This window comes from Nerophis lumbriciformis, linkage group LG05 (genome assembly GCF_033978685.3).
Source record: "Nerophis lumbriciformis linkage group LG05, RoL_Nlum_v2.1, whole genome shotgun sequence".
In the NCBI taxonomy this organism is placed as follows: Eukaryota; Metazoa; Chordata; class Actinopteri; order Syngnathiformes; family Syngnathidae; genus Nerophis; species Nerophis lumbriciformis.
The window spans coordinates 23,836,946-23,864,413 of record NC_084552.2 but is presented as its reverse complement, the minus strand read 5'-3'; the positions used below and the strand labels follow the sequence as shown (position 1 = coordinate 23,864,413).

General features: G+C 41.1%; 2 protein-coding genes across 2 annotated transcripts; one reads left to right on the top strand and one right to left on the bottom strand.

Annotated features, from left to right (window-relative positions):
• Positions 1 to 1,684: 1,684 nt before the first annotated feature.
• Positions 1,685 to 26,427, bottom strand: ttc29 (tetratricopeptide repeat domain 29). Its single transcript, XM_061961070.1, has 13 exons — positions 26,325 to 26,427; positions 13,151 to 13,359; positions 12,780 to 12,874; positions 10,201 to 10,260; positions 10,040 to 10,099; positions 8,615 to 8,778; positions 8,371 to 8,547; positions 6,628 to 6,840; positions 6,477 to 6,562; positions 6,199 to 6,290; positions 3,383 to 3,506; positions 3,216 to 3,305; positions 1,685 to 3,151 (listed from the first exon to the last, which is right to left on the bottom strand). Exons 3-13 carry the CDS (start codon positions 12,842 to 12,844, stop codon positions 2,996 to 2,998), a joined length of 1,287 nt encoding a protein of 428 aa, XP_061817054.1. The 5' UTR covers positions 12,845 to 12,874; positions 13,151 to 13,359; positions 26,325 to 26,427; the 3' UTR covers positions 1,685 to 2,995.
• fgb (fibrinogen beta chain) lies at positions 21,084 to 23,509 on the top strand. Its single transcript, XM_061961069.2, has 13 exons — positions 21,084 to 21,218; positions 21,290 to 21,322; positions 21,393 to 21,496; positions 21,571 to 21,673; positions 21,744 to 21,812; positions 21,885 to 21,999; positions 22,063 to 22,169; positions 22,233 to 22,347; positions 22,409 to 22,528; positions 22,595 to 22,717; positions 22,782 to 22,876; positions 22,934 to 23,124; positions 23,201 to 23,509. The coding sequence occupies exons 1-13, from the start codon at positions 21,129 to 21,131 to the stop codon at positions 23,430 to 23,432; spliced, it is 1,497 nt and encodes a 498-aa protein (XP_061817053.1). The 5' UTR covers positions 21,084 to 21,128; the 3' UTR covers positions 23,433 to 23,509.
• Positions 26,428 to 27,468: the final 1,041 nt, after the last annotated feature.

Genomic DNA, 27,468 nt, shown 5'->3' with positions numbered 1-27,468 from the left:
TCAGCAGCACCGCGTATTTTAGCCACCTACAAAAAGACAAACATAGTCAAATAAAGGTCAGTTAAAATGTAATATGTGTACATATTGCATAGGGACCTGACATCTAAAAAGTACAACTCTGTTCATTGTTATGTTCATGTATTTACTTACCTTATCTCATTGATCTCATCTCATACTGTATGTGTGTTTGTGTGCATACACATGAAAATCATAACAAATACATGTCGCCTTTTGATTGGGCACTAGCTGCTTCAACCACTCAGCTATCCTTGGTCTTCTTCAGGATATTTCGGGCCCGTGACCTTTGATCCCTCAGGCTGTACTGCATCAGCAAGCTACATCAGTGTGTAAAGGATATCACCACATGGGCTCAGGAACACTTCAGAAACCCACTGTCAGTAACTACAGTTGGTCGCTACATCTGTAAGTGCAAGTTAAAACTCCTATGCAAGGCGAAAACCGTTAATCAACAACACCCAAAAATGCTGTCTGCTTCGCTGGGCCTGAGCTGATCTAAGATGGACTGATACAAAGTGGAAATGTTCTGTGGTCTGACGAGTCCACATTTCAAATTGTTTTTGGAAACTGTGGACGTCGTGTCCTTTGGACCAAAGAGGAAAAAAAACATCCGGATTGTTATAGGCGCAAAGTTGAAAAGCCAGCATCTGTGATGGTATGGGGGTGTATTAGTGCCCAAGACCTGGGTACCTTACACATCTGTGAAGGCGCCATTAATGCTGAAAGGTACATACAGGTTTTGGAGCAACATATGTTGCCATGGACGCCCCTGCTTATTTCAGCAAGACAATGCCAAGCCAAGTGTTACATCAACGTGACTTCATAGTAAAAGAGTGCGGGTACTAGACTGGCCTGCCTGTAGTCCAGACCTGTCTCCCATTGAAAATGTGTGGCGCATTATGAAGCCTAAAATACCACAACGGAGACCCCCGGACTGTTGAACAACTTAAACTGTACATCAAGCAAGAATGGGAAAGAATTCCACCTGAGAAGCTTAAAAAATGTGTCTCCTCAGTTCCCAAACGTTTACTGAGTGTTGTTAAAAGGAAAGGCCATGTAACACAGTGGTGAACATGCCCTTTCCCAACTACTTTGGTACGTGTTGCAGCCATGAAATTCTAAGTTAATTATTATTTGCAAAAAAAAAAAAGGTTTATGAGTTTGAACATCAAATATCTTGTCTTTGTAGTGCATTCAATTGAATATGAGTTGAAAAGGATTTGCAAATCATTGTATTCCGTTTATATTTACATCTAACACAATTTCCCATCTCATATGGAAACGGGGTTGTAGATGATCATATCTGCTGTACAGATTTACTTTACAAAAGAGAAGTGTGAGATACTTCTCTTGTTGCCTTATTTGTATTTGACTTTATTAAATGGATTTATTTAATGTGTGGTGCAGCAGGAGGGGTTAGAAGGAAGAAAAAAAGGAAGACAAGGGGGGAAATTGCAGGGACAAGAGGGGGATAAGACAGAGACAACAACAGAACAACATCAGCAAATACAATATGTACAAATATGATGGCAGTTCGTGAAATAAATATTAATACAGAAATGACAATTACAATGTATTACACTACAAATGAAGCAATAGAAAATACCAATAGAAATAGCACTATTGATAATGAATAACAATAATTACTAGGGCTGTGAATCACGATTCGATTCAAAATCGTTGTTTTTTTTCCAATTCAACACGATTCTCGATTCAAAAACGATTTTTTTTCCCGATTCAAAAGGATTCTCTATTCATTCAATACATAGGATTTCAGCAGGATCTACCCCAGTCTGCTGACATGCAAGCAGAGTAGTAGATTTTTGTAAAAAGCTTTTATAATTGTAAAGGACAATGTTTTATCAACTGATTGCAATAATGTAAATTTGTTTCAACTATTAAATGAACCAAAAATATGACTTATTGTATCTTTGTGAAAATATTGGACACAGTGTGTTGTCAAGCTTATGAGATGCGATGCAAGTGTAAGCCACTGTGACACTATGGTTATTTATTTTTATTTTTTATAAATGTCTAATGATAATGTCAATGAGGGATTTTTAATCACTGCTATGTTGAAATTGTAACTAATATTGATACTGTTGTTGATAATATTCATTTTTGTTTCACTACTTTAGGTTTGTTCTGTGTCGTGTTTGTGTCTCCTCTCAATTGCTGTTTATTGCAGTTCTGAGTGTTGCTGGCTCGGGTTTGGTTTTGGAATTGGATTGCATTGTTATGGTATTGATGTGTATTGTTTTGTTGGATTGATTAATTAAAAAAAAAATTAAATAAAAAAATAATAAAATAAAAATCGATTTAAAAAAAAAAAAGAGAATCGATTCTGAATCGCACAACGTGAGAATTGCGATTCGAATTCGAATCGATTTTTTCCCACACCCCTAATAATTACCTCTATTATCATCAATACAATTGTTTCCAATGTAGCAATACATATATGTAATGATAACTTGAAATACAAAATAAAAAAAGATAAATGGAGGGGAAGAAAGAGAAGTGAGCTATATTAACCTTGTAGATATCACCCAGCACCCCCCACCACCCAGAAAGGGACAAGCGGTAAAAAAAATGGATGGATGGATGGATGGTTATCGTAAAATAGGTTAACTGTTTTACCCAGTTTCCCCCAGGGGGGGGATAATGTTAATATACAGTATGTTAGATGAAACGTGATTATATGCATGAGTGTATGTATGTATATGTACAGTACAGTATGTGTATATGTATGTTTGTACAGTGAAAGTGCATGTGGATGTATGCACTGTGTTTCTGTATGTGGTAGAATATGTACCTATGCATGTGTGTATGTATCTATTAATGAATGTAAATTACATTTTTGAATTGCAATACAAAGAACAAAGATGTTTTAAAAATGTATATTTCATGTTGTCCAGATGTTGACAGTGCAAGGAAGATTCCCTGCTGGCGGTGAATAAACGTGCATTGTAAGTGTGGCCTAATAGTCGCTGACAACATTGTTTTCAGTGGCGTCGTGACGTCCTCTCGTCACTTTCCAGTCCAGCAGGCGTGACAGAGCGCGGGGCGCGTCCGACTCCACGTCAGTGCTGTACTTCCTCATGATGCAGCGAGTGTGCGCGCTGGCCAGAGACACCTGACGAAGGCGACATGTGTCATGTGACCCGTTGGGTGTCCGGAAGACGACGAGTGTCACGTACCTGGGCCTTGTGCACGAGAGTCTTGTCTCCGATGTCACAAGCGACGTTGTAACCTTGCAGCAAGCGCTCACGCGCGCGGTCATACTGCCTCTGCAGGGACGGATAACTGCATCTAATTGTTTACATCACATGACAGGAAGTGAACAATTGCTGACGTGGGGTCTTACCCTGTTAGTGTAGACGTTGCCCAGACAAAGACAGGCGTCCACCAGGTGGTGATGCAGGCTGTTGCTACGGGAGATGTCAACTAACGTCTCCAGAAGCTGGATTGTGTTGTTTAAGTTGCCTTTGCTGAGACACGCAGGGACAAAAGACGTCACCCAAATCCAAACAGTAGCGGCCAAAAGAACGCGCGTATACCTTTCACTAGGGCTGCGAATCTTTGGGTGTCACACGATTCGATTCAATATCGATTCTTGGGGTCACGATTAGATTATAAATCGATTTTTTCGATTTAACGCGATTCTCGATTCAAAAATTATATTTTTCCGATGCAAAACGATTCTCTATTCATTCAATACGTAGGATTTCAGCAGGATCTACTGACATGCAAGCAGAGTAGTAGATTTTTGCAAAAAGCTTTTACAACTGTAAAGGACAATGTTTTATCAACTGATTGCAATAATGTAAATTTGTTTTAACTATTAAATGAACCAAAAATATGACTTATTTTATCTTTGTGAAAATATTGGACACAGTGTGTTGTCAAGCTTATGAGATGCGATGCAAGTGTAAGCCACTGTGACACTATTGTTCTTTTTTTTTATTTTTATAAATGTCTAATGATAATGTCAATGAGGGATTTTTAATCACAGCTATGTTTAAATTGTAACTAATATTGATACTGTTGTTGATGATCATTTTTGTTTCACTACTTTTGGTTTGTTCTGTGTCGTGTTTGTGCATACTTGCCAACCTTGAGACCTCCGATTTCGGGAGGTGTGGGGGTGGGGGGGCGTGGTTAAGATATATATATAAGAAATACTTGACTTTCAGTGAATTCTAGCTATATATATATATATAATATATATATATTACATATATATTACATATATATATATATATATATATATATATATATATATATATATATATATATAAATAAATAAAAGAAATACTTGAATTTCAGTGTTCATTTATTTACACTTATACACACACATAACACTCATCTACTCATTGTTGAGTTAAGGGTTGAATTGTCCATCCTTGTTCTATTCTCTGTCACTATTTCAGAACACACACATTATACAAATATACATTATAAAATCAATAAGAAAACGGGAGCTCTAATTTGGGAGTCTGAATTAGGATCAGAAGTTCCTATATAAACATTGCGCACTCACGTCGCCTTGTTGTATTGATTACTGCAGCTGTGCACTGGATTCATTTACAAATACAAACTACAACTCACAAACACTTTAGAGTTAGGCTCCACCATCAGAATGTGTACTTAAACTTATAAAGATCACATGGATTTTATTCAGTGAGTTGATTCACCAAACCTGTTATACAGGAGGAAAAAGCACACAGGACATTTCAATTGTTCACAGACTGGTCGCGCTCATCAGAATGACAAGACACTTCCGGTCTGCAGGTGATAGCATTCAATTGGGAAGAAACGCCCTACTGCCCCCTACTGACCAATGTGAATACTGATAAATGTGTAATGACAGCTCCAAAAACGAATTCAAACCACAAAATAAAATAAATAAATCAACACAAAAATGTGACACATTATGGGTGGGTCACATATGCATGTACAGTAGATGGCAGCATTGTCCTGTTTAAAAGTGTCACAACATTGCTGTTTACGGCAGATGAACTGCTTTACGAGGGACGGAAACTTGACTGCTGTTGTTGTGTGTTGTTACCGCGCTGGGAGGACGTTAATGAAACTGCCTAACAATAAACCCACATAAGAAACCAAGAACTCGCCCTCGATCATTAGCTGTTTATATTATGGGAAAGCGGACGTGAGAACAGGCTGTCAACACGTCACTCAGGTCCGCATGGAGCTGGAGGGGGCGTGGCCTCCAGCTCCGCCTGAATTTCGGGAGATTTTCGGGAGAAAATTTGTCCCGGGAGGTTTTCGGGAGAGGCGCTGAATTTCGGGAGTCTCCCGGAAAATCCGGGAGGGTTGGCAAGTATGTGTTTGTGTCTCCTCTCAATTGCTCTGTTTATTGCAGTTCTGAGTGTTTCTGGGTCGGGTTTGGTTTTGGAATTGGATTGGATCGTGAGATCGACAGGCGGATCGGTGCGGCGTCTTCAGTAATGCGGACGCTGTATCGATCCGTTGTGGTGAAGAAGGAGCTGAGCCGGAAGGCAAAGCTCTCGATTTACCGGTCGATCTACGTTCCCATCCTCACCTATGGTCATGAGCTTTGGGTCATGACCGAAAGGACAAGATCACGGGTAAAAGCGGCCGAAATGAGTTTCCTCCGCCGGGTGGCGGGGCTCTCCCTTAGAGATAGGGTGAGAAGCTCTGTCATTCGGGGGGAGCTCAAAGTAAAGCCGCTGCTCCTCCACATCGAGAGGAGCCAGATGATGTGGTTCGGGCATCTGGTCAGGATGCCACCCGAACGCCTCCCTAGGAAGGTGTTTCGGGCACGTCCGACCGGTAGGAGGCCACGGGGAACACCCAGGACACGCTTTGAAGACTATCTCTCCCGGCTGGCCTGGGAACGCCTCGGGATCCCCCGGGTGGAGCTGGACGAAGTGGCTGGGGAGAGGGAAGTCTGGGCTTCCTTGCTTAAGCTGCTGCCCCCGCGACCCGACCTCGGATAAGCGGAAGAAGATGGATGGATGGATGGATGTTATGGTATTGCTGTGTATTGTTTTGTTGGATTGATTAATAAAAAAACATTAAAAAAAAAAATAAAAAGATTGAAAATCGAATTTAAAAAAAATGAGAATCGATACTGGATCGTACAACGTGAGAATGGAGATTTGAATTCGAATCGATTTTTTCCCCCCACACCCCTACCTTTCACACAGCTTGGCCATGGCCTTGTAGGCCTTACCCAGCCCGTCTATGTCCTGTGTTGTGCTGCAGATCTGCATGGACGTGTTGAGGTACTGCAAACACAAAAATACACATAAGTGGATGCAAAACCTAGACTTAGACTTCCTTTTTATTGTCATTCAAATTTGAACTTTACAGATAAGAACGCAATTTCGTTGCATTAGCTCGTTGTAGTGCAGGATAAAAGAGCAACTTGCTTGTGTCGCGCGCACACACACACACAACACACACACACCTACCTGTTCGGAAGTGTCGTAGTCGCCGACGCTGTAATAGGCGAGTCCAAGCTGATAGGCGGCTTCCCCTTCTATGTGTTTGTTTTCAGCTGGAAGACACATGACTTGTTTTACTGCGTTCAGTTTTTACGGCACTCAACAGTGGTGTACTTACACTCCGTGGCTGTGGTGTAGCCGCTGTGGAGAAGCCTCAGAGCCTTGTTAAGATCTCCTGCCTTGACACAAGCATCCGCCTGCCGGCTGTTAATGGACCACAGGCTCTCGCGGGCGCGGTGCCTCAAGGAACGACCGGACGAGTCCGACCAACCGCCTCCGTCGGCCAGCCGCACGCAGAGCTCGGCCTGCTGCCTGGCCTCGTCCAGCCGACCTGCGGCGGATTCAAGACGGTGTGGACGTGAGTCGTTCGGCAGAGCGCTGGTGTGCCTACTGTGCATGATACGTAGGGATGATGCTTGAAAGCGGTTTTCCCGGTTGTTCGATAAGAAAAGAACCGAGTCCTCGGACTCGAATCCCTTTTTGAGAACCGGTACCCGTTATCGAGACCACTATAGTAAGGAAAAAGAGTTGGTTCTTTATTCGAATCCCTGGGAACGAATCCCGTCCCGACAAGAAATGCCCTGTGGGACATCACAAGAAATGACGTCACGTAGCTCAGTCATTAAGCGCAGATGGAGAAAGCAGGAAAAAAATGGACCGGAAAAAGCGCTCCAAAGCATGTCTTCATTTCACCAAAAAAAACCAGGAAGCGGCAATATGCAAATATTGCCAGGCTTCGCTCTCGTGTAACAACAAGCGTGTCGTGTCTTCGACACGTGTTGAATCAGCAGCAGCAGAGACGACGAAGAACGCCCCTCTTCTTCTGCCAGCAGCCCAAGTCCCAGCTACAGTGGCGGTGACGCCGGTGAGTAACTAACGTTAACTGTTGCCGGTTGATTTCCATATCTGCTCACTTGTAGTAACGTTACCTCTTATGTCAACCAGGATTGCAGTAATGTTAGACTAACGGTAACGTTAACGTGAGCCTTTTTGTTTGTCTGATAACGTTAACGTTATCTTGTAGCCTACACCACGACAGAGTTTGCAAGTCTGTCTAATAAACTAGTGCTTTCTTTATTTCTTTAGTTTATTTAGAACATGAACACACTTACAGTATAACACATCACAGTTTCATATCATTTCACTTCCCAGGAGTAGGAAGAAGTAAAGCTTATTTCAATCATACCCCTTTCCCACTTCATAGCGTTTACAAATATATACATCATTTACTGACCTTTTTATAATAAAATATCTGTGAATTAGTATATACAACAGTTTTGTAATATGTAATTAATTAATTCAGTCATTATTAATATACTGAGATGAAGAATATCTTATTTTCAATAAGGTTGAAAGTATTTCTCATAATTCTTCTTCTTTGTACTTTGTAAGCACTATTCATTTGAACAACCTCTTAAAGTGGATCATATCAGTACAATGTTTAACTTCTTTACTTAATCCATTCCATCATTTAATTCCACATAATTTTAGCTGTTTGCAATTTTACCAAATCATCGAACTTTAATATTTTTGACTCAATAAATAAAGTGTTTGTATGTTCTGTATATCCAATATTATGTATCAGTCTAATTGATCTTTTTTGTAACACGGTTAACAAATGTAGCGGACATTTGTAGTTATTTCCCCACTTTTCTGCACAATGACTCAGATATGGTAATACTATAGAAGCGAGCAGTAGAGAATGTGAAGTGATTTGTTAAACCAAATATTGTGTTTTTTTTTCCATATACAACAACCTATCTAGACTCGATAAGAGAATCGATAAGGAATCGGTTCTATAAGAGGATTCGATAATAGGCTCAAACTCGATAATTTCTTATCAAACACAATGATACTCTACCTTGCTTCAGGTGGAGCTCGGCCAAGCAGGCGCGGGCCTCGGTGGTGTGTCCCATGCAGCCTTCTTCACGTGCGTCCGTACAGGTGAGGTAGAAGTGCAAACTCAGCCACAGGTCCTCCTCATCCGTGAAGTAACCACCCAAAACCAGACGCTGCTCGTACGCCAGCGGCCACCGACCTGCACGCTCATCAGTTACGGGCCATCACTAACTGCAGCACACATTGACAGACACGCGCGTCAGTACCTTCCCGTTGGGCCTGCTCGGACCGGCTCAAGTACCGACTGATGCTCTCCATTTTTTCTTGTTGCTCCTCTAGCGGAGTCTGAAGACTGACTGCTGAGTTGACCTCGGCTGCCTCTCTGCGCTCTTGATCCAAGTGAATTAGCAGGAAAAGCTCTGAGAAGGACCTGGGATAAGGATGAGGTGGACCCATGAAGCCTGAGCACAAGTCACCCAGAACAATGAGCACTGTAAGGCTCGATTTACACAGTGTGCAGAACTCTGCTGCCCGCCCTTTCACCGGTACCCGCTCCAGAGAACACATCACACCAGTCCGATACAGAATCAACTTCAAAATTCTACTCACCACCTACAAGGCCTTCAACAACCTCCTACACAACTGTGTGCCCTCCTGATCCTTCAGGTCTGGCGAGGCCAACCTCCTGCAAATCCCCAAGACCAAGGGCCATTTTCGGTTGTTGTCTCCTTCCTGTGGAACCCGCTTCCTACCCACATCAAAGCACCCACCCTGCCCTCTTTTAAAAAGGCTCTTAAACCCACCTATTCAGACTTGCCTACCACTCCCTCCTTCTCGCTGTTTTTAGTTTTCCTCTAACATATGCTGCTTCTTTTTTATTTCAGCTGTTTTTTTTCTTATATCTTAAAGTCTCCTGATGTGTTTTTTCTGTTTTTGTTCATTTAAAAGCGTCTTGAGTATTTAGAAAAACACTGTAAAATTGATGTATTATTATTATTATTATTAAGCTATACTCGCACTACTTCTTAGTATACCAATGGTAGCGTGCCTGAACCCACTAGAGACCTCATGAACGACACATTTGCTAGTGTGAGCTCATTTCTTTGACATGACTAGAAGAGGTGGTCGAAGCCAGACATGATTTAAAAACGACATTTGGATTGTTAATTACCAACACCCATTACCTTTCTGTTTGACACTCAGCATCAAGGGTTGGAATTGGGGGTTAAATCACCAAAAATTATTCCCGGGCACGGCCACCGCTGCTGCTCACTGCTCCCCTCACCTCCCAGGGGGTGATCAAGGGTGTTGGGTCAAATGCAGAGAATAATTTTGCCACACCTGGTGCGTGTGTGACAATCATGGGTACTTTAACTTTAACTTAACATTTCATATTATTTATAAACAAAGACTAAAAATCCTCAAAAAGCTAAACCCACAGCACCTGTGATCATATTTGTGCGAGTGATCGAGACGTATTTCATTAATGCAATTCCTCCTCCCGTCAGGAATTACTGACATAATCAAACCAACATGAAACAAGAAATGCAAATTGCAGTTAAACAACAGAATAGAAGAAATAAATCCTGTAATTGGGTCATAGCATCAGTGTGGACGCAGGGGGAATGGTACTCGGTCCATCACAGCACAAATAGTCTAGGAGTGCGAGTACGTCGTTGGGTGAGGGGTACCTGTGGAAGCCATGTTGAAGAAGACCCACGCAGATGTTCTGCTTCTGGCTGTTGATGAATCTGCAGGGAGGAGATTTGAACACATCTTCAACGATGACCAACATTCTAGTGACTGAGAATCCAACTATTGATGAGTCAATGAAAACTAATTCTGAACTCACTTTGCAATTTCTTCTTTGGATAAAGTCCGATATGATTTGTCTGGGCTTTGGAGACACTTCCTACACACATAGAATGTCCTGTTAGATCATGTTTTTTTTTTTTTAATAAACTTTTATTTATAATGTTCAACATTTACAAACATACAGTTTTTGTACCGTACAATACAGCGCCAGGGGGTAGTAAATTCAATAAAGCAACTACTGTAGAATGCAATATATATATACACACATATATATATATATATATATATATATATATATATATATATATATATATATATATACACATATACATATATATATATACATATATATATATATATATATATATATATATATATATATATATATATATATATATATATATATACACATATACATATATATATATGTGTAGCAATGTGTGAAGACATAGGCTCACACAACTTCCGTAAATAGTCCAAATTTGGAGCACAGCGTCATAGTTTTCACAGCTTTTTGGTTGTTAGAGGTAGACTTCAACTTCAACCTTAAACTAACACCCTCCCTTCCTCATCATACCTCTTCGGATTGTAAACAATCAAATGTAGTCACTTTTTCTTATAATTTCTGATCTCTCTCTCTGTGTCCAATACTTGCTGTACATACAGGTAAAATCCAGTAAATTAGAATATTTTGAAAAACTTGATTTATTTCAGTAATTGCATTCAAAAGGTGTAACTTGTACATTATATTTATTCATTGCACACAGACTGATGCATTCAAATGTTTATTTCATTTAATTTTGATGATTTGAAGTGGCAACAAATGAAAATCCAAAATTCCGTGTGTCACAAAATTAGAATATTACTTAAGGCTAATACAAAAAAGGGATTTTTAGAAATGTTGGCCAACTGAAAAGTATGAAAATGAAAAATATGAGCATGTACAATACTCAATACTTGGTTGGAGCTCCTTTTGCCTCAATTACTGAGTTAATGCGGCGTGGCATGGAGTCGATGAGTTTCTGGCACTGCTCAGGTGTTATGAGAGCCCAGGTTGCTCTGATAGTGGCCTTCAACACTTCTGCGTTTTTGGGTCTGGCATTCTGCATCTTCCTTTTCACAATACCCCACAGATTTTCTATGGGGCTAAGGTCAGGGGAGTTGGCGGGCCAATTTAGAACAGAAATACCATGGTCCGTAAACCAGGCACGGGTAGATTTTGCGCTGTGTGCAGGCGCCAAGTCCTGTTGGAACTTGAAATCTCCATCTCCATAGAGCAGGTCAGCAGCAGGAAGCATGAAGTGCTCTAAAACTTGCTGGTAGACGGCTGCGTTGACCCTGGATCTCAGGAAACAGAGTGGACCGACACCAGCAGATGACATGGCACCCCAAACCATCCCAACCATGCAAATTTTGCATTTCCTTTGGAAATCGAGGTCCCAGAGTCTGGAGGAAGACAGGAGAAGCACAGGATCCACGTTGCCTGAAGTCTAGTGTAAAGTTTCCACCATCAGTGATGGTTTGGGGTGCCATGTCATCTGCTGGTGTCGGTCCACTCTGTTTCCTGAGATCCAGGGTCAACGCAGCCGTCTACCAGCAAGTTTTAGAGCACTTCATGCTTCCTGCTGCTGACCTGCTCTATGAAGATGGAGATTTCAAGTTCCAATAGGACTTGGCGCCTGCACACAGCGCAAAATCTACCCGTGCCTGGTTTACGGACCATGGTATTTCTGTTCTAAATTGGCCCGCCAACTCCCCTGACCTTAGCCCCATAGAAAATCTGTGGGGTATTGTGAAATGGAAGATGCAGAATGCCAGACCCAAAAACGCAGAAGAGTTGAAGGCCACTATCAGAGCAACCTGGGCTCTCATAACACCTGAGCAGTGCCAGAAACTCATCGACTCCATGCCACGCCGCATTAACGCAGTAATTGAGGCAAAAGGAGCTCCAACCAAGTATTGAGTATTGTACATGCTCATATTTTTCATTTTCATACTTTTCAGTTGGCCAACATTTCTAAAAATCCCTTTTTTGTATTAGCCCTAAGTAATATTCTAATTTTGTGACACACGGAATTTTGGATTTTCATTTGTTGCCACTTCAAATCATCAAAATTAAATGAAATAAACATTTGAATGCATCAGTCTGTGTGCAATGAATAAATATAATGTACAAGTTACACCTTTTGAATGCAATTACTGAAATAAATCAAGTTTTTCAAAATATTCTAATTTACTGGCTTTTACCTGTATGTACCAAGTCAGACCTACACTGTTCCAATGTCAATTTCTCTGATGATGCAATTGTTGATGACTGAAGTGTTGATACCAACCAAACTCAACCCCCCCCCCCCTCCACATCCCACACCCCGGATTGTAAATAATGTAAATAATTCAATTTATATACTGTGATGATTAACTTGTGTGATGACTGTATTATGAATATAATATATATCTGTATCATGAATCAATTTAAGTGGACCCTGACTTAAACAAGTTGAAAAACTTATTCGGGTGTTACCATTTAGTGGTCAATTGTACGGAATATGTACTTCACTGTGCAATCTACTAATAAAAGTTTCAATCAATCGATCAAAAAAAAAAAAAGTCATCTACCTGCTTCTCTTCCTGCTGACCCTTGACGTCATTTCCGGTAGAGATGTTCTTTTTGACGTCGCCATTGTCACACACAAACACTGCAGTACAAATAACTTCACAAAAAAAGACAAAGAAGTACAGACGGCTTCACAAAACACAACAGAAAGACAAAGAAGTACAGATAACCACACCAAACCCTACAGATAGACAAAGTCTACTTTCATTGGGACTTAAAATCACAGTTAGCTGCTAGCATATGTTAGCATTGACGAACATTAATATATTCCAGCACTTGTGTGAAGTCAATATCTATTTTAGACTCCCGTCGGGAAAATTGTTGTCATTAAACAACATTTAGCTTGAATTAGCACTTAAATCAGGGAGCTCACCTTCGGTGTCTGCGTCTCACGTCTGTGACGTCACGACGGTGGTCTTTTTTTGCTGCGTCGCCTCGTGGTCAGTCACCATGGCAACGAAGGCGTTTGAAGTGACGCCGTGCTGTCACTCACCATGGCAACCACAGCCGACTCGTTTTCAACTCTCGTTCCGCAACTCCTCGTTGAGTTCCAAAGCAATTCTCCAATGAGAACCGTTCGTGCTGAAAGGAGAGTAATACTAATGCAGTCAAGCAGACCATTTCGAAGGTGTGTCCACTTCAAATGACGTTTGCCCCTCTTACACTTTCCATACGAAAACAGCGTCATCTTAAAAAAATGTTTTTTTTTACACAAAATTCCTCAATAAACTTCAGTCCTGAGCAAAAATAACAAATATGTAATCTTCATATATATATATATATATATATATATATATATATATATATATATATATATATATTATTTTTTATTTTTTTATTTTATTTATTTATTTATTATTAATTTATTTTTTGACCCTTTTGTATTGTCCCAGGTATAAATTAGTGGACTAACTTCCGTTATGCAAACGTGTACTATAAGCTAACATAAATTCATCAAAAGGCATTCAAAGGGATTAAACCAGGGGTAGGGAACCTATGGCTCTAGAGCCAGATGTGGCTCTTTTGATGACTGCATCTGGCTCTCAGATAAACCTTAGCTGACATTGCTTAACACGATAAGTAATGAATAATTCCGCTGGTAATCACAGTGTTAAAAATAACGTTCAGAATATAAAACATTCTCATGCTTCTTAATCCATCAATCCGTTTTCTTCCGCACTTGTTCATTAATGGTAAGAAGTATTTGATTTATTATTGGTTAACTTCAGAATAACAATGTTATTAAAAAGAATAAGAGACTTATTGTACTCTAAAAATGTTGGTCTTACTTAAAAATGCACACATTTAGTTGTATTCAGTGTTACAACATATTATATGGCTCTCACAGAAATACATTTGAAAATATTTGGCTTTCATGGCTCTCTCAGCCAAAAAGGTTCCTGACCCCTGGTTTAAACCATCACATATTTTTGTTTAGTGGTGAAGTTGATTGAGAGATTTGAGCAAATAAAGGAAAAACTACATATGAATCTAAACTGTTTTATTACCCTTTGAAAAATGGAGGACTTTTGTGTTATTTTGATTGATTGAGACTTTTATTAGTAGATTGCACAGTGAAGTGCATTTTCCGCACAATTGACCACTAAATGGTAACACCCGAATACGTTTTTCTACTTGTTTTAAGTCGGGGTCCACTTAAATTGATTCACGATACAGATATATACTATCATCATAATACAGTCATCACACAAAATAATCATCAGGGTGTATACATTGAATTATTTACATTATTTACAATCCGGGGTGTGGCATGTGGAGGGTGGGGGGGTTAGGTTTGGTTGATATCAACACTTCAGTCATCAACAATTGCATCATCAGAGAAATGGACATTGAAACAGTGTAGGACTGACTTGGTAGGATATGTACAGCAAGTAGTGGACATAGAGAGAGAGATCAGAAAGTATAAAAAAAAGTATCTACATTTGATTATTTACATTTGATTATTTACAATCCGAAGAGGGTGTTAGTTTAGGGTTGAAGTTGCCTGGAGTTGTTCTTTTAGTGCAGTTTTTAAGGAGGGTAGAGATGCCCTTTCTTTTACACCTGTTGGGAATGCATTCCATATTGATGTGGCATAGAAAGAGAATGAGTTAAGACCTTTGTTAGATCAGAATCTGGGTTTAACGTTGTTAGTGGAGCTCCCCCTGGTGTTGTGGTTATGGCGGTCATTAAGGAAGTAGTTTGACATGTCCTTCCGTATCAGGGAGGTGTAGCGGATTTTATAGACGAGGCTCAGTGCAAGTTGTTTTACTCTGTCCTCCACCCTGAGCCAGCCCACTTTGGAGAAGTGGGTAAGTGTGAGGTGGGATCTGGGGTGGAGGTCTAGAAGTAATCTGACTAGCTTGTTCTGGGATGTTTGGAGTCTAGATTTGAGGGTTTTGGAGGTGCTAGGGTACCAGGAGGTGCATGCGTAATCGAAAAAGGGTTGAACGAGAGTTCCCGCTAGAATCCTCATGGTGCTTTTGTTGACCAGAGAGAGGAGATTCTACAGAGAAATCTCGTTCGTTGGTTGACCTTTTTGATTACCTTGGTTGCCATTTTATCACAGGAAAGATTAGCCTCTAGAATGGAACCTAGGTAGGTGACCTCATCTTTCCTGGTGATAACAATGTCACCCACTTTTATAGTGAAGTCATTGACTTTCTTAAGGTTGATGTGGTACCCAAACAGGATGGATTCCGTTTTACCCAAGTGTATGGATAGCTTGTTGTCAGCGAGCCAGGTGCAAATTCTACAGAGTTCAGCACTGAGGATTTTCTCAACCTGTGACTTGTCCTTGTCTGATACCAGCAGGGCCGAGTCATCCGCAAACAAGAACAATTCACAGTCGCATACTGATGACAAGTCGTTTATGTATATTATGAACAGTAAAGGCCCTAATATACTGCCTTGGGGGACTCCACAGCTCACTCCACCTGTTCCCTCCCCTCCAAGAAAGATGGCATCCAGCTCGATTAGGTTTTATCAAATCCAATTGCTCTGAGCTTATCCAACAGTATAGCGTGGTTAACGGTGTCAAAGGCCTTCTGAAGGTCCAGCATGACCATGCCGCAGTATCTGCCCGCGTCCACCTCATGTTTGATGTGGTCGGTCAGATAGAGAAGTGGAGTGGTTAGTTCTGGAGCCGGTTTGGAATTTCAACATGAGTTTATTAGTAGCATTATTTATTTATTAGTGTCCTGTTTGGCTTTAGGGTTCGTGTTCCCTCTCGTTCATTCGATTTCAAATTCTCACATGCAAATAAAAAATCTGATGTTGGGCCGTTTTTCCTATTTTTTAATTCTAAAACAAAAAGGTGGACAACTATTTTATGACACTTTTTTTTAAAACGACAATAGGACTCCAACTGAACATAGGGGTTACCAGTGGCGGGCCGTGCGTTTCCCACCTAGGCCTTCAGTGATGTCCGACTTCAATGATTAACTCTCAGAATACCATCATTGATGTCACCACATGACCATTGCTGGAGAAATACTATACAGAAACACACTTACGCACTACTGGGAATTGAATCACCTCAACAGTGTACAAACCCCGTTTCCATATGAGTTGGGAAATTGTGTTAGATGTAAATACAAACGGAATACAATGATTTGCAAATCCTTTTTAACCCATATCCAATTGAATGCACTACAAAGACAAGATATTTGATGTTCAAACTCATAAACTTTATTTTTTTTTTTGCAAATAATAATTAACTTAGAATTTCATGGCTGCAACACGTGCCAAAGTAGTTGGGAAAGGGCATGGCCTTTCCTTTTAACAACACTCAGTAAACGTTTGGGAACTGAGGAGACACATTTTTTAAGCTTCTCAGGTGGAATTCTTTCCCATTCTTGCTTGATGTACAGCTTAAGTTGTTCAACAGTCCGGGGGTCTCTGTTGTGGTATTTTAGGCTTCATAATGCGCCACACATTTTCAATGGGGGACAGGTCTGGACTACAGGCAGGCCAGTCTAGTATCCGCACTCTTTTACTATGACGCCACGTTGATGTAACACGTGGCTTGGCATTGTCTTGCTGAAATAAGCAGGGGCGTCCATGGTAACGTTGCTTGGATGGCAACATATGTTGCTCCAAAACCTGTATGTACCTTTCAGCATTAATGGCGCCTTCACAGATGTGTAAGTTACCCATGTCTTGGGCATTAATACACCCCCATACCATCCCAGATGCTGGCTTTTCAACGTTGCGCCGATAACAAGCCGGATGGTTCTTTTCCTCTTTGGTCCGGAGGACATGACGTCCACGGTTTCCAAAAACAATTTGAAATGTGGACTCGTCAGACCACAGAACACTTTTCCACTTTGTAGCAGTCCATCTTAGATGAGCTCAGGCCCAGCGAAGCCGACGGCGTTTCTGGGTGTTGTTGATAAACGGTTTTCGCCTTGCATAGGAGAGTTTTAACTTGCACTTACAGATGTAGCGGCCAACTGTAGTTACTGACAGTGGGTTTCTGAAGTGTTCCCGAGCCCATGTGGTGATATCCTTTACACACTGATGTCGCTTGTTGATGCAGTACAGCCTGAGGGATTGAAGGTCACGGGCTTAGCTGCTTACGTGCAGTGATTTCTCCAGATTCTCTGAACCCTTTGATGATATTATGGACCGTAGATGGTAAAATCCCTAAATTCCTTGCAATAGCTGGTTGAGAAAGGTTTTTCTTAAACTGTTCAACAATTTGCTCACGCATTTGTTGACAAAGTGGTGACCCTCGCCCCATCCTTGTTTGCGAATGACTGAGCATTTCATGGAATCTACTTTTATACCCAATCATGGCACCCACCAGTTCCCAATTTGCCTGTTCACCTGTGGGATGTTCCAAATAAGTGTTTGATGAGCATTCCTCAACTTTATCAGTATTTATTGCCACCTTTCCCAACTTCTTTGTCACGTGTTGCTGGCATTAAATTCTAAAGTTAATGATTATTTGCAAAAAAAAAATGTTTATCAGTTTGAACGTCAAATATGTTGTCTTTGTAGCATATTCAACTGAATATGGGTTGAAAATGATTAGCAAATCTTTGTATTCCGTTTATATTTACATCTAACACAATTTCCCAACTCATATGGAAACAGGGTTTGTACAAAACGGGTTATTTTCAGGCGCATATGAAAATCATTATATCCGCGTCAGCAATTACCACATGTCTTACTGTCAAAATTAAAATTGCAAAACACACATTAAACATGAAAAAATAAAGCTATAAAATATCTGAACACATTTCATCGCCAGGACAGCTGAGCTAGCTTTCGGGGTTGGCCGACATGGTCTCACAAGATGTACTTTCTCTTTAAATATCCTTCTTGAAAATGGCCTTGCAAATATATGTGTTGTCTTGTCTAATCATAAAAGATGCAGACGAGGCGTGTTGGCTGAGTTCTTAAAGTTTACTCCACAGCGTGCTCATCAAAAACATCAAGCTGCATGTCTACATTCAACAACCTAAACGGGGCTACTGTGCATGGTCTTCACTACTGTGGCATGCTGGGTAATAAAGTTCCAATGTGACCTAGCTCATAGCATCACTATGTATATCTGCTTTAGGCCAGCTAGAAGGCCTTACTGACAACAACTTGTGATCTGATTGGCTGTTGCAACTGTCTGTCAAATGTTTGTGTCCATTCACTGACAGTGCACAGACGCCCGCATTGTTGATTCTGAAGGCTCAAGGCAGATTTCGTACAGCATGGCAACATAAGCTAGCTGACTTCTGATTGGATAAAAACTCTTTAACCTAAAAACAACAGCGCTGGAAGGAGCATAATGACATGAAGAGAATAAGAATACTTTTAGATATTTAGGGAAAGTAAAAAAAGAAATACTTTTATCTTTAATTATGATCATGATTTCTGGTTATGTTAGGCCAGCAGAGAAGGCCTTGCTGGCCCTGACGGCACACCACTGGGTGTTACCGTTATGCTATAAACATGCTAAACGCGAAGGAAAAGCTAAAATACTGCTTCCGGTTCAATATGTCATCACACAGATAAACATGCATTTTTGCATTTTGGATAAACGTGAATTGGGTTTTTGTGTTTATCTGGAAAAATAAAAATCCATAAAAGGAAAACAGCACAAAATCAAATTTATGGCAGTATTTTGATGAAAATAAACCCTTTTTTGTTTGTTTTAAAATCTGACATATATAATAAAAATCGAAAAACGGCTCAAATTGTGTTTATTGATTTGCGTTTCAGAATTGGAAATAGAATGAACGGAAGGTACACACACACCTTTGGGGTATTGTTGAAAACTGCCAGTGTATATACATAGACCTGTGGAAGAATTAGAAATTTAATTTTTTTTTATTTAACACATACTTGCCAACCCTCCCGGATTTTTTGGGAGACTCCCGAAATTCAGCGCCTCTCCCGAAAACCTCCCGGGACAAATTTTCTCCCGAAAATCTCCCGAAATTCAGGCCACGCCCCCTCCAGCTCCATGCGGACCTGAGTCCGCTTTCCCACAATATAAACAACGTGCCTGCCCAATCATTATAACTGTAGAATGATCGAGGACGAGTTCTTGGTTTCTTATGTGGGTTTATTGTTAGGCAGTTTCATTAACGTCCTCCCAGCGCGGCAACAACACACAACAACAGCAGTCACGTTTTTGTCTACCGTAAAGCAGTTTGTCTGCCGTAAACAGCAATGTTGTGACACTCTTAAACAGGACAATACTGCCATCTAGTGCATTTGATGAAAGCACTTTTGTGCGTGCCACACAGCAATGCATCATCAGAGAGGGTGTTCAGCATGGTTAGAAAAATAGTGACAGAGAATAGAACAAGGATGGACAATTCAACCCTTAACTCAACAATGAGTAGATGAGTGTTATGTGTGTGTATATGTGTAAATAAATGAACACTGAAATTCAAGTATTTCTTATATATACATATATATATATGAAATACTTGACTTGGTGAATTCTAGCTGTAAATACACTTCTCCCCTCTTAACCACCCCCCTGCCCCCACCCCCCACCTCCCGAAATTGGAGGTCTCAAGGTCGGCAAGTATGATTTAACATGGACAAAATCTCTTAGGAAAAATCTTGTATAATGAGGGTCCGTGTACCTTCCATTCATTCTATTTCCAATTCTGAAACGCAAATTAAAAAACAAAATGAGGGTCATTTTTCGATTTTTATTATAAATGGCAGATTTTAAAACAAACAAAAAAGTGTGGATTTTCTTTAAAATATTGCCATAAAATTGGATTTGGTGCTTTTTTTCCTTTTATGGATTTAATTTTTTCAAGATAAACACAAAAATAAAAAAATACGTAAGTTCATACAAAATGCAAAAATGCGTGTTTATCTGTGTGATGACAAATTGAACCGGAAGCAGTATTTTAGCTTTTCCTTTAGCATGTTTTTAGCATAACGGTAACACCTATGTTCAGCAGGAGTCCTATTGTCGTTTAAAAAAAAAAAAAAAAAGTATCATTAAATAGTTGTCCAACTTTTGTTTCAGAAATGAAAATAGAAAAAATGGCTCCAGCGCCCTCCGTGACCCTGAAGGGAATAAGCGGTAGAAAATGGATGGATGGCCCGAAATTTGTTTTTTGATTTGCATTTAATAATTTGAAATAGAATGAACGGATTGATTGATTGATTGAAACTTTTATTAATAGATTGCACAGTTCAGTACATATTCCGTACAATTGACCACTAAATGGTAACACCCAAATACGTTTTTCAACTTGTTTAAGTCAGGGTCCACGTAAATCAATTCATGGTACAAGTATATACTATCATCATGGCACACGGACCAATGAGTAAGACAGAAGGAAAATGATGGCCAAAAATAAGGCAACAATTTATTGAAAGGACAAAAAGACATATTTTGTCTCTTGAGGGATAAAACTGTTTAAGTCCTTTTTTTCTGCATTTGACATTCCGCAGTCATTTCACTTTGGTTCTGTATCAAACTAATATGAATACTGTATTAATAAAGTTTCTTTATAAATTCACTTGGTGTCTAAATGTCAGCGTGAGTAACAAAGTCAATATTTAGTCAGGTTAGCAGTAATTAGCATGAAGTAGCATTGTTGTCATTAAGTCAGTACAAGACATTCCCCTTCTTTACATGACGCACAAATCAAATCAAATCACCCATCACAGGTCAGCTGACGATTTTGCCAAGTGTCCTTTTGGACTGCAATGTCCAAACAATTCCTGACAGTGGACCATCAGTTGTTAGTCATTTGTTTGCTGAGTCTTTATCCGCCCGGCCATCGACCTGCCCAATCCACCAACAGGAGTAAAGGGGTGGAGTCGGCCAGCATAAAAAGTCTTTCCCACCATCTTCGGCGAGAAAAGCCGAGATGAAGACGACGCTCTCGCTGCTGCTGCTGCTCTTCCTGTGTGTGAGCGCCGTCGTTCCTGACAACCTGGACTACGATGATTACGACACGGTAGGTGAACAGGTCGGATTCTGTGTAGCGCGTGTTCAAGATGGCTGCTGACTGTTTGTGTTTGCGTACAGGATACAAAGAACTCGTCGAAGGCCAACACAACAGTACGTCCGTCTCCTCGTTGACTAAGTAAAAAACAAGTTCTCTCAGCATCCTCTTCTTGTCTGCCCACAGACTCAAACCGGGCCGGGTGCCCGCGGCCATCGCCCAATGACCCGAGGCCGGGACTCCTACAGACCCAACAGCTATTCTCCGCCACCTATTAGTGGCGGCGGCAGGTCAGTCTCACGCACACACACACAAAAACACACACACACACGCGCACATTGATGGTGACGGGGCTTCTGAGCAGGTACCACGGACGCCCCACCACCGAACCTCCCAAAGGACATGAAGTGGAAGGGAAGAAGTCGCACCCGGAGACGGGAGGATGCACGTACGGCTTTGAGGAATTAGTACGTTTTCTTGACTTCCTTCATTTATCGATGTGTCTCGGCACCAAGTGACCCTTGAAACTTTCGTTAGGGCGTGCTCTGTCCAAACGGCTGCGAGCTGAAGACGGCGTTGGTCAAGCAAGAGAGGAGCGTAATGGTGGTACGTCCACACTAACTTTGTAGTGGGTGGAGCCTCCGAGCGCTCTCTCGACCAACTTCCTGTTTGTAACAGAGCATAAACGAGATGAAGCCTCAAGTGGACCAGCTGTTGCACTCGTCCAACGCTATTTACAACTACGCCACCGCCATGTCTACCTCGTTGAGGGAACGCCAACGAATTATCACAGGTGCGAATCATCATTGCCTCGTTGCCCAGCGACGGTCCTCACCTGTGCGTCCTGTCCCCGCAGGCAACGAGCGGGTTGTGAATGATTTCTCAGGCCGGGTGGAGGAGCAGCACGCCTTCATCAAGGAGACCGTGGACACGATCTTCCCCTCCTCCATTCGAGTGCTGCAGGTGGGTCAGGTGTTAGGAAGACCAACGTTTGTCGTTGTGGTCCTCAAACGTTTCGCTTTGCAGGGCGTCGTGGACAAGATCCGCCAGAAGATCCAGAAGCTGGAGAAGGCCATCCAGACCCAGAGGGAGGAGTGCAAGGAGCCGTGCCAGACCACCTGTCCCATCCCTGTGGTGACTGGTGAGTGCAGAGAGACACGCTCGCCCTTTCTCCGGTCTGAATGACTTCCTGTGTGATGCAGGAAAGGAGTGTGAGGACATATACCGCCGTGGAGGAAAAGACTCGCAGATGTACCTGATCCAACCCGACGACTTCTTCCCGCCGTACAAGGTCTTCTGTGACCAGACCACCCAGAACGGAGGTGGGTGAGGAGGGTCCATGAGAAGTGTGGTGATGAACGCTGACAAACACTAACATGGTCTCTCAGGTTGGCTCCTCATCCAGAACAGACTGGACGGCAGTGTGGACTTCGGCCGACGTTGGGACGAGTACCGACGCGGCTTCGGGAACATTGCGCTCGACGTGGGCAAGGGTCACTGCAACACCCCAGGTCAGTTTTTTTGCTTTGTTCTCTAAGTGGCACTAGGACCCGCTCACGTCCTGTCATGTGACAGGTGAATACTGGCTGGGCAACGAGCACATCAGTCAGCTGACCAAGATGGGCCCCACCGAGCTTCTTGTGGAGATGGAGGACTGGACAGGCGCCAAGGTGAGTGTGACCACACCTGGCTCCCTTTACCATGTTTAGCACAAGTGTTGCGTTTAGGTCCACGCTCAGTACCACCAGTTCACCATGCAGTCCGAGTCGTCTAACTACGTGCTAGCAGTGGACTCGTACTCCGGCAACGCCGGGAATTGTCTCATGGATGGTGCACAGGCGTTGTCGGGGGAAAACCGCACAATGACCCGGCACAACGGCGCTATGTTCAGCACGTACGACCGAGACAATGATAACTGGTGGGTGTGGCTACAAATGATGTTCAAACGACCGACTTCCTGTCAAACTGCCTATCTTCTGCTCCTCCCCTCCCAGGAACCCCGGCGACCCCTCCAAGCAGTGCTCCAAAGAAGACGGAGGCGGCTGGTGGTACAACCGCTGCCACTCGGCTAATCCCAACGGACGATACTACATAGGCGGAGCATACACCCGCCAGATGGCCAAACACGGCACGGACGACGGTGTGGTATGGATGAACTGGATGGGCAGCTGGTACTCGCTCAAAACCATCAGCATGAAGATCCGCCCTTACTTCGCCCCGTCGTGACCGCACTCGTCACGGACCGAGACGACAATGTGAACGCGGGACATGAAAGAAAAATAAAAACCACGTCGACTTGTCAATCAACTTCCTTTTAGATATGTAACAACAACACACACAAATGCTGACCATAGACCTGGGGGGTATTCCAGATAGGAGGTTTAAACAAACTCTCAGTCTAATCCAAACTCTGGGTTGATTTAAAGCGGTTTCAGAGAGAAAATCATGAAACATGGAGTTCCACCAACACTCGTGAATGTCACTGACATCCATAAAAAGATAATTTCAATTTGAAAAGGCAATCTCGGCAGTTTTGTCACGTATTTGTTGTCATGGTGATAAAGTGTGTGTGTGTGTCACCACCAGAATTGGACTCTGACCACAGGTGCAGAATTTTAGAAGCAGTTCTGTATGATGACAGGGTAAGAGATCCAAAACGGGAGAAACAAAACAGGCTAATTAAAACAGATCTAACCTGACCACTAAATTTACTAAACTATTAACAAACTCAAAACGCTCCAGCTACGGCGGGAAAAAGGTTCTAAGAAATAAAACTACTGCTCAGTGGCCTTGTAGTTAGAGTGTTCGCCCTGAGATCGGTAGGTCGAGAGTTCAAAACCCGGCCGAGTCATACCAAAGACTATAAAAATGGGACCCATTACCTCCCCGATTGGCACTCAGCATCAAGGGTTGAATATGGGGGTTAAATCACCAAAAATGATTCCCGGGCACGGCCACCGCTGCTGCTCACTGCTCCCCTCACCTCTCAGGGGCTGATCAAATGCAGAGAATAATTTTGCCACACCTAGTGTGTGTGTGACAATCATGGGTACTTTAACTTTACTGTCATATATGTTGTACATATATGTGTGTGCTGCTGTTGCTTTAAGAACGTTGCGACGGCTGCCGTAAAGGAGGTTGCCTGCCTGGTTACTATGTTTCGGTTAGTCGTAAAAGTGTTCGTCATGTTGTAGTAGTTGCCACCACCATAGACATCTTATAAGTAGATGCAACATCGAGCGCTACTGCCTACTGCCACTGACGAGACGCGGGGCCGCCATCTTGGAGTGGTGATCCGCTCCACTCAGTGCAATTCATTTGGCAGGAGCAATGAACTGTCAGCGAATTTAATTAATCTTACCTCACTGAGCACCACTGATTTTCATGCGGCTTTTTGTCATACATGTAGCATGATAAAGGACACATGTTTTGGCGTGTTTTATTATTCATAGTTTGCTTAACAGTAATAGAATATTCTTATTTTGGCTACCCCTGTGGTAAATTTTAAATGTGCTTTATAAATAAAGTTGATTTGATTTGATTTGATATGCTATAAACAGTGTTGGGTTAGTTACTGAAAACCAGTAAAACCAGTTAGTTACTTTATTTCAAAAGTAACTCAGTTACTAACTCAGTTACTTACACCAAAAAGTAATGCATTACTGTGAAAAGTAACTATTTAGTTACTTCTTTTACTTTTTTTTTTTTTTTTTTTTAAGGCTCCATTAATGCCCTTTTAGCCTTCATTTCAGTACTTTTATTGCACTGGAGAATAATACAATGTGTTGATCAACTTGACATGCATTTGCATCACTGAACTCTGCTAAGCAATGTGGTCTACATACAACAAAGATATGTTTCGAAGGGCCTATTTATTTCAGGCCAGAACAAATTGACAAAACTATTTTAAATAGCTGCAACATAACATACACACGTAACAAACAGCATAATAACATGTCACAACATAGCTGTAAACCTGGCTTCACCCAAGGAAGGCACACATGACATACACAAAGTTCTGTAATAAAATCATGCCTTCAGGAGATCAACACTGTACTGAAGCCCAGAACACTCTACACATTTCCCCATTTTTAGTTAGAGATAAAGAAAGATTGTCTTGGCCCACTAGGATTTCTCTTTTATGCTTGTGAACTTTATAGTCTATAAATTTAGAGTGATGTGATAATCAAACACTATAGAAATCATATAGAAGTAACATAAGCAATGCATGAATACATTAGATATCTATATATCTTAGGGACCTATAGACTGTATCTCTGTTGCTGCAGCAGCAGAGTTTATTCTGTCTTGACACTTTGTATTGATATTTTGTATTACACTCTTCCCTTAAATGATAATGTTTACAGTGATTGTTTTATATGTATTTTTTTATGTATGTCGCTTTGGATAAAAGCGTCTGCCAAATACTTAAACATAAACATAAACATATATAAACACATGGAAATCTTTCAGCTAAAACCACCAATCTGTTTCACTGGATGCAGAATAAAACCAAATTCTGTCTTACCCAACAATGTTAGTATTTGAATATTGTGACTTGGAAGACTTATTCCTGGTTACAATTATACTGTTAAGAAAGTATTGTCTTATACTTTGCCTAAAATGAGAATGCATCATAATCAGTGACGGCTGGTGAATTTTGTTTTAGGTGTCACCATCATTTATTTCAACTTTATGTTATTCAAGTATGACATTTTTAAATTTAATTAATTTCTATCATGGTCATACGCTTGTTTGCTAGCGGCTACGATTTCAGTACTATTGAAGATCTTTGCTCCTTCTCAACTCTGTGGTAATATTATTTTCACAAAATACAACCAATAGTACGTTAATGTTAAATATTACTTGTGAAAAGTAATCCCCCGATTCCTATTTTCAACAGTCCGCACATTTGAGCAGGAAAACGCTGAACACCAGCCCGGCATCTTTGTTTTCTACCTGTCAACTGTCAGTTTAGGCTGCTCACCGGCTCCTCATCACCACTTCAAGATGGCGGCCGAATTTCTCGCGTCACAGCAGCCAATGCTGTCTATGGCGTTGCTAGTCTGGTTACTATGTATCGGTTAGTCGTAAAAGTGTTCGTCATGTTGTACTCACCACCACAGCTTGTACCCTGCTCAAATCACTCAGTAAAGTTCTCCATTGGATTATACCTTTCGTTTGAACTTTATTACATCTCCAAATACAACAAACAGAGGCGATACTATGAAGCTGACCTTACCTGATAAAGTGACGATTTAAGCATGGGGGAACAGGTGAAATCAATCAGGACGAACGATGACACACAAACGGGAAGAAGAGTTAGCTTTTCAAAATAAAACAAGAAGTAACAAGACAACCTGAAGCCAGACAAGAGTACACCCAATTGTGACAGTGTGTGCACACGACAGCGTCTTCTTACTGAGTGGATGTGACTAATAACCTGTAAATGAAACTTTATTTGCTTGTTATTGTAACCACTCTGATGTTGTTTGTGGCTTTCGCAGCCGTTTGTGTGTGTTTGTGTGCATGAGACAAGTGGCAGTTTGATATCCACTGTCAAAATGCAATTGATTTTTTTCAATTTGACAGAAAAAATATTATGTACTGCTTGAAATTGCATACCTTTTAAACTTTAATAGTATCCAATATTGCAACATATATTGCAGTATATTATCATACTTTCCAAACATGTTTTTGTCTAAATAAAAATACTTAACTTTACAGCAAACTACCCATCAAATTAATACAAATGACAATAAATTGTACATTATTTTTAGAGCATATTACTGTAAATTGAAAAAAAACAAAAAACATTTTGCATTAAAATTCTGTTGACTGAGCTGCCAGTTTTTGACTGTAAAATCTGCGGTTCTTTTTAACGATGTATTACTGTAAATGGAAAGAAAGTTTGTTTTTATGGTAGAAAAACTGGCAGCTAAGTTGCCAAAATAAAAAAAAACTTGTACTGTTTTTCCATTCACAATATAATGTAAAAAACAATTTAATAGTAAAATCCTGGCAACTAAGATGCCAGCTTTTTCCGTAAGCACCCCCCCCCCCCAAAAAAAACAAACAAACAAACAAACAAACAGTGGTACTGTAAGATGTTGTAAAAAACAAAACAAAACAACAACTATATTTTACAGCAACATTTTGTAAATGTGAAGTTTTTACTGTAAAACAGTTCGTATACCGTATTTTTCAAACTGTAAGTCGCAGTTTTTTTCATAGTTTGGCCGGGGGTGAGACTTAAGTGTGA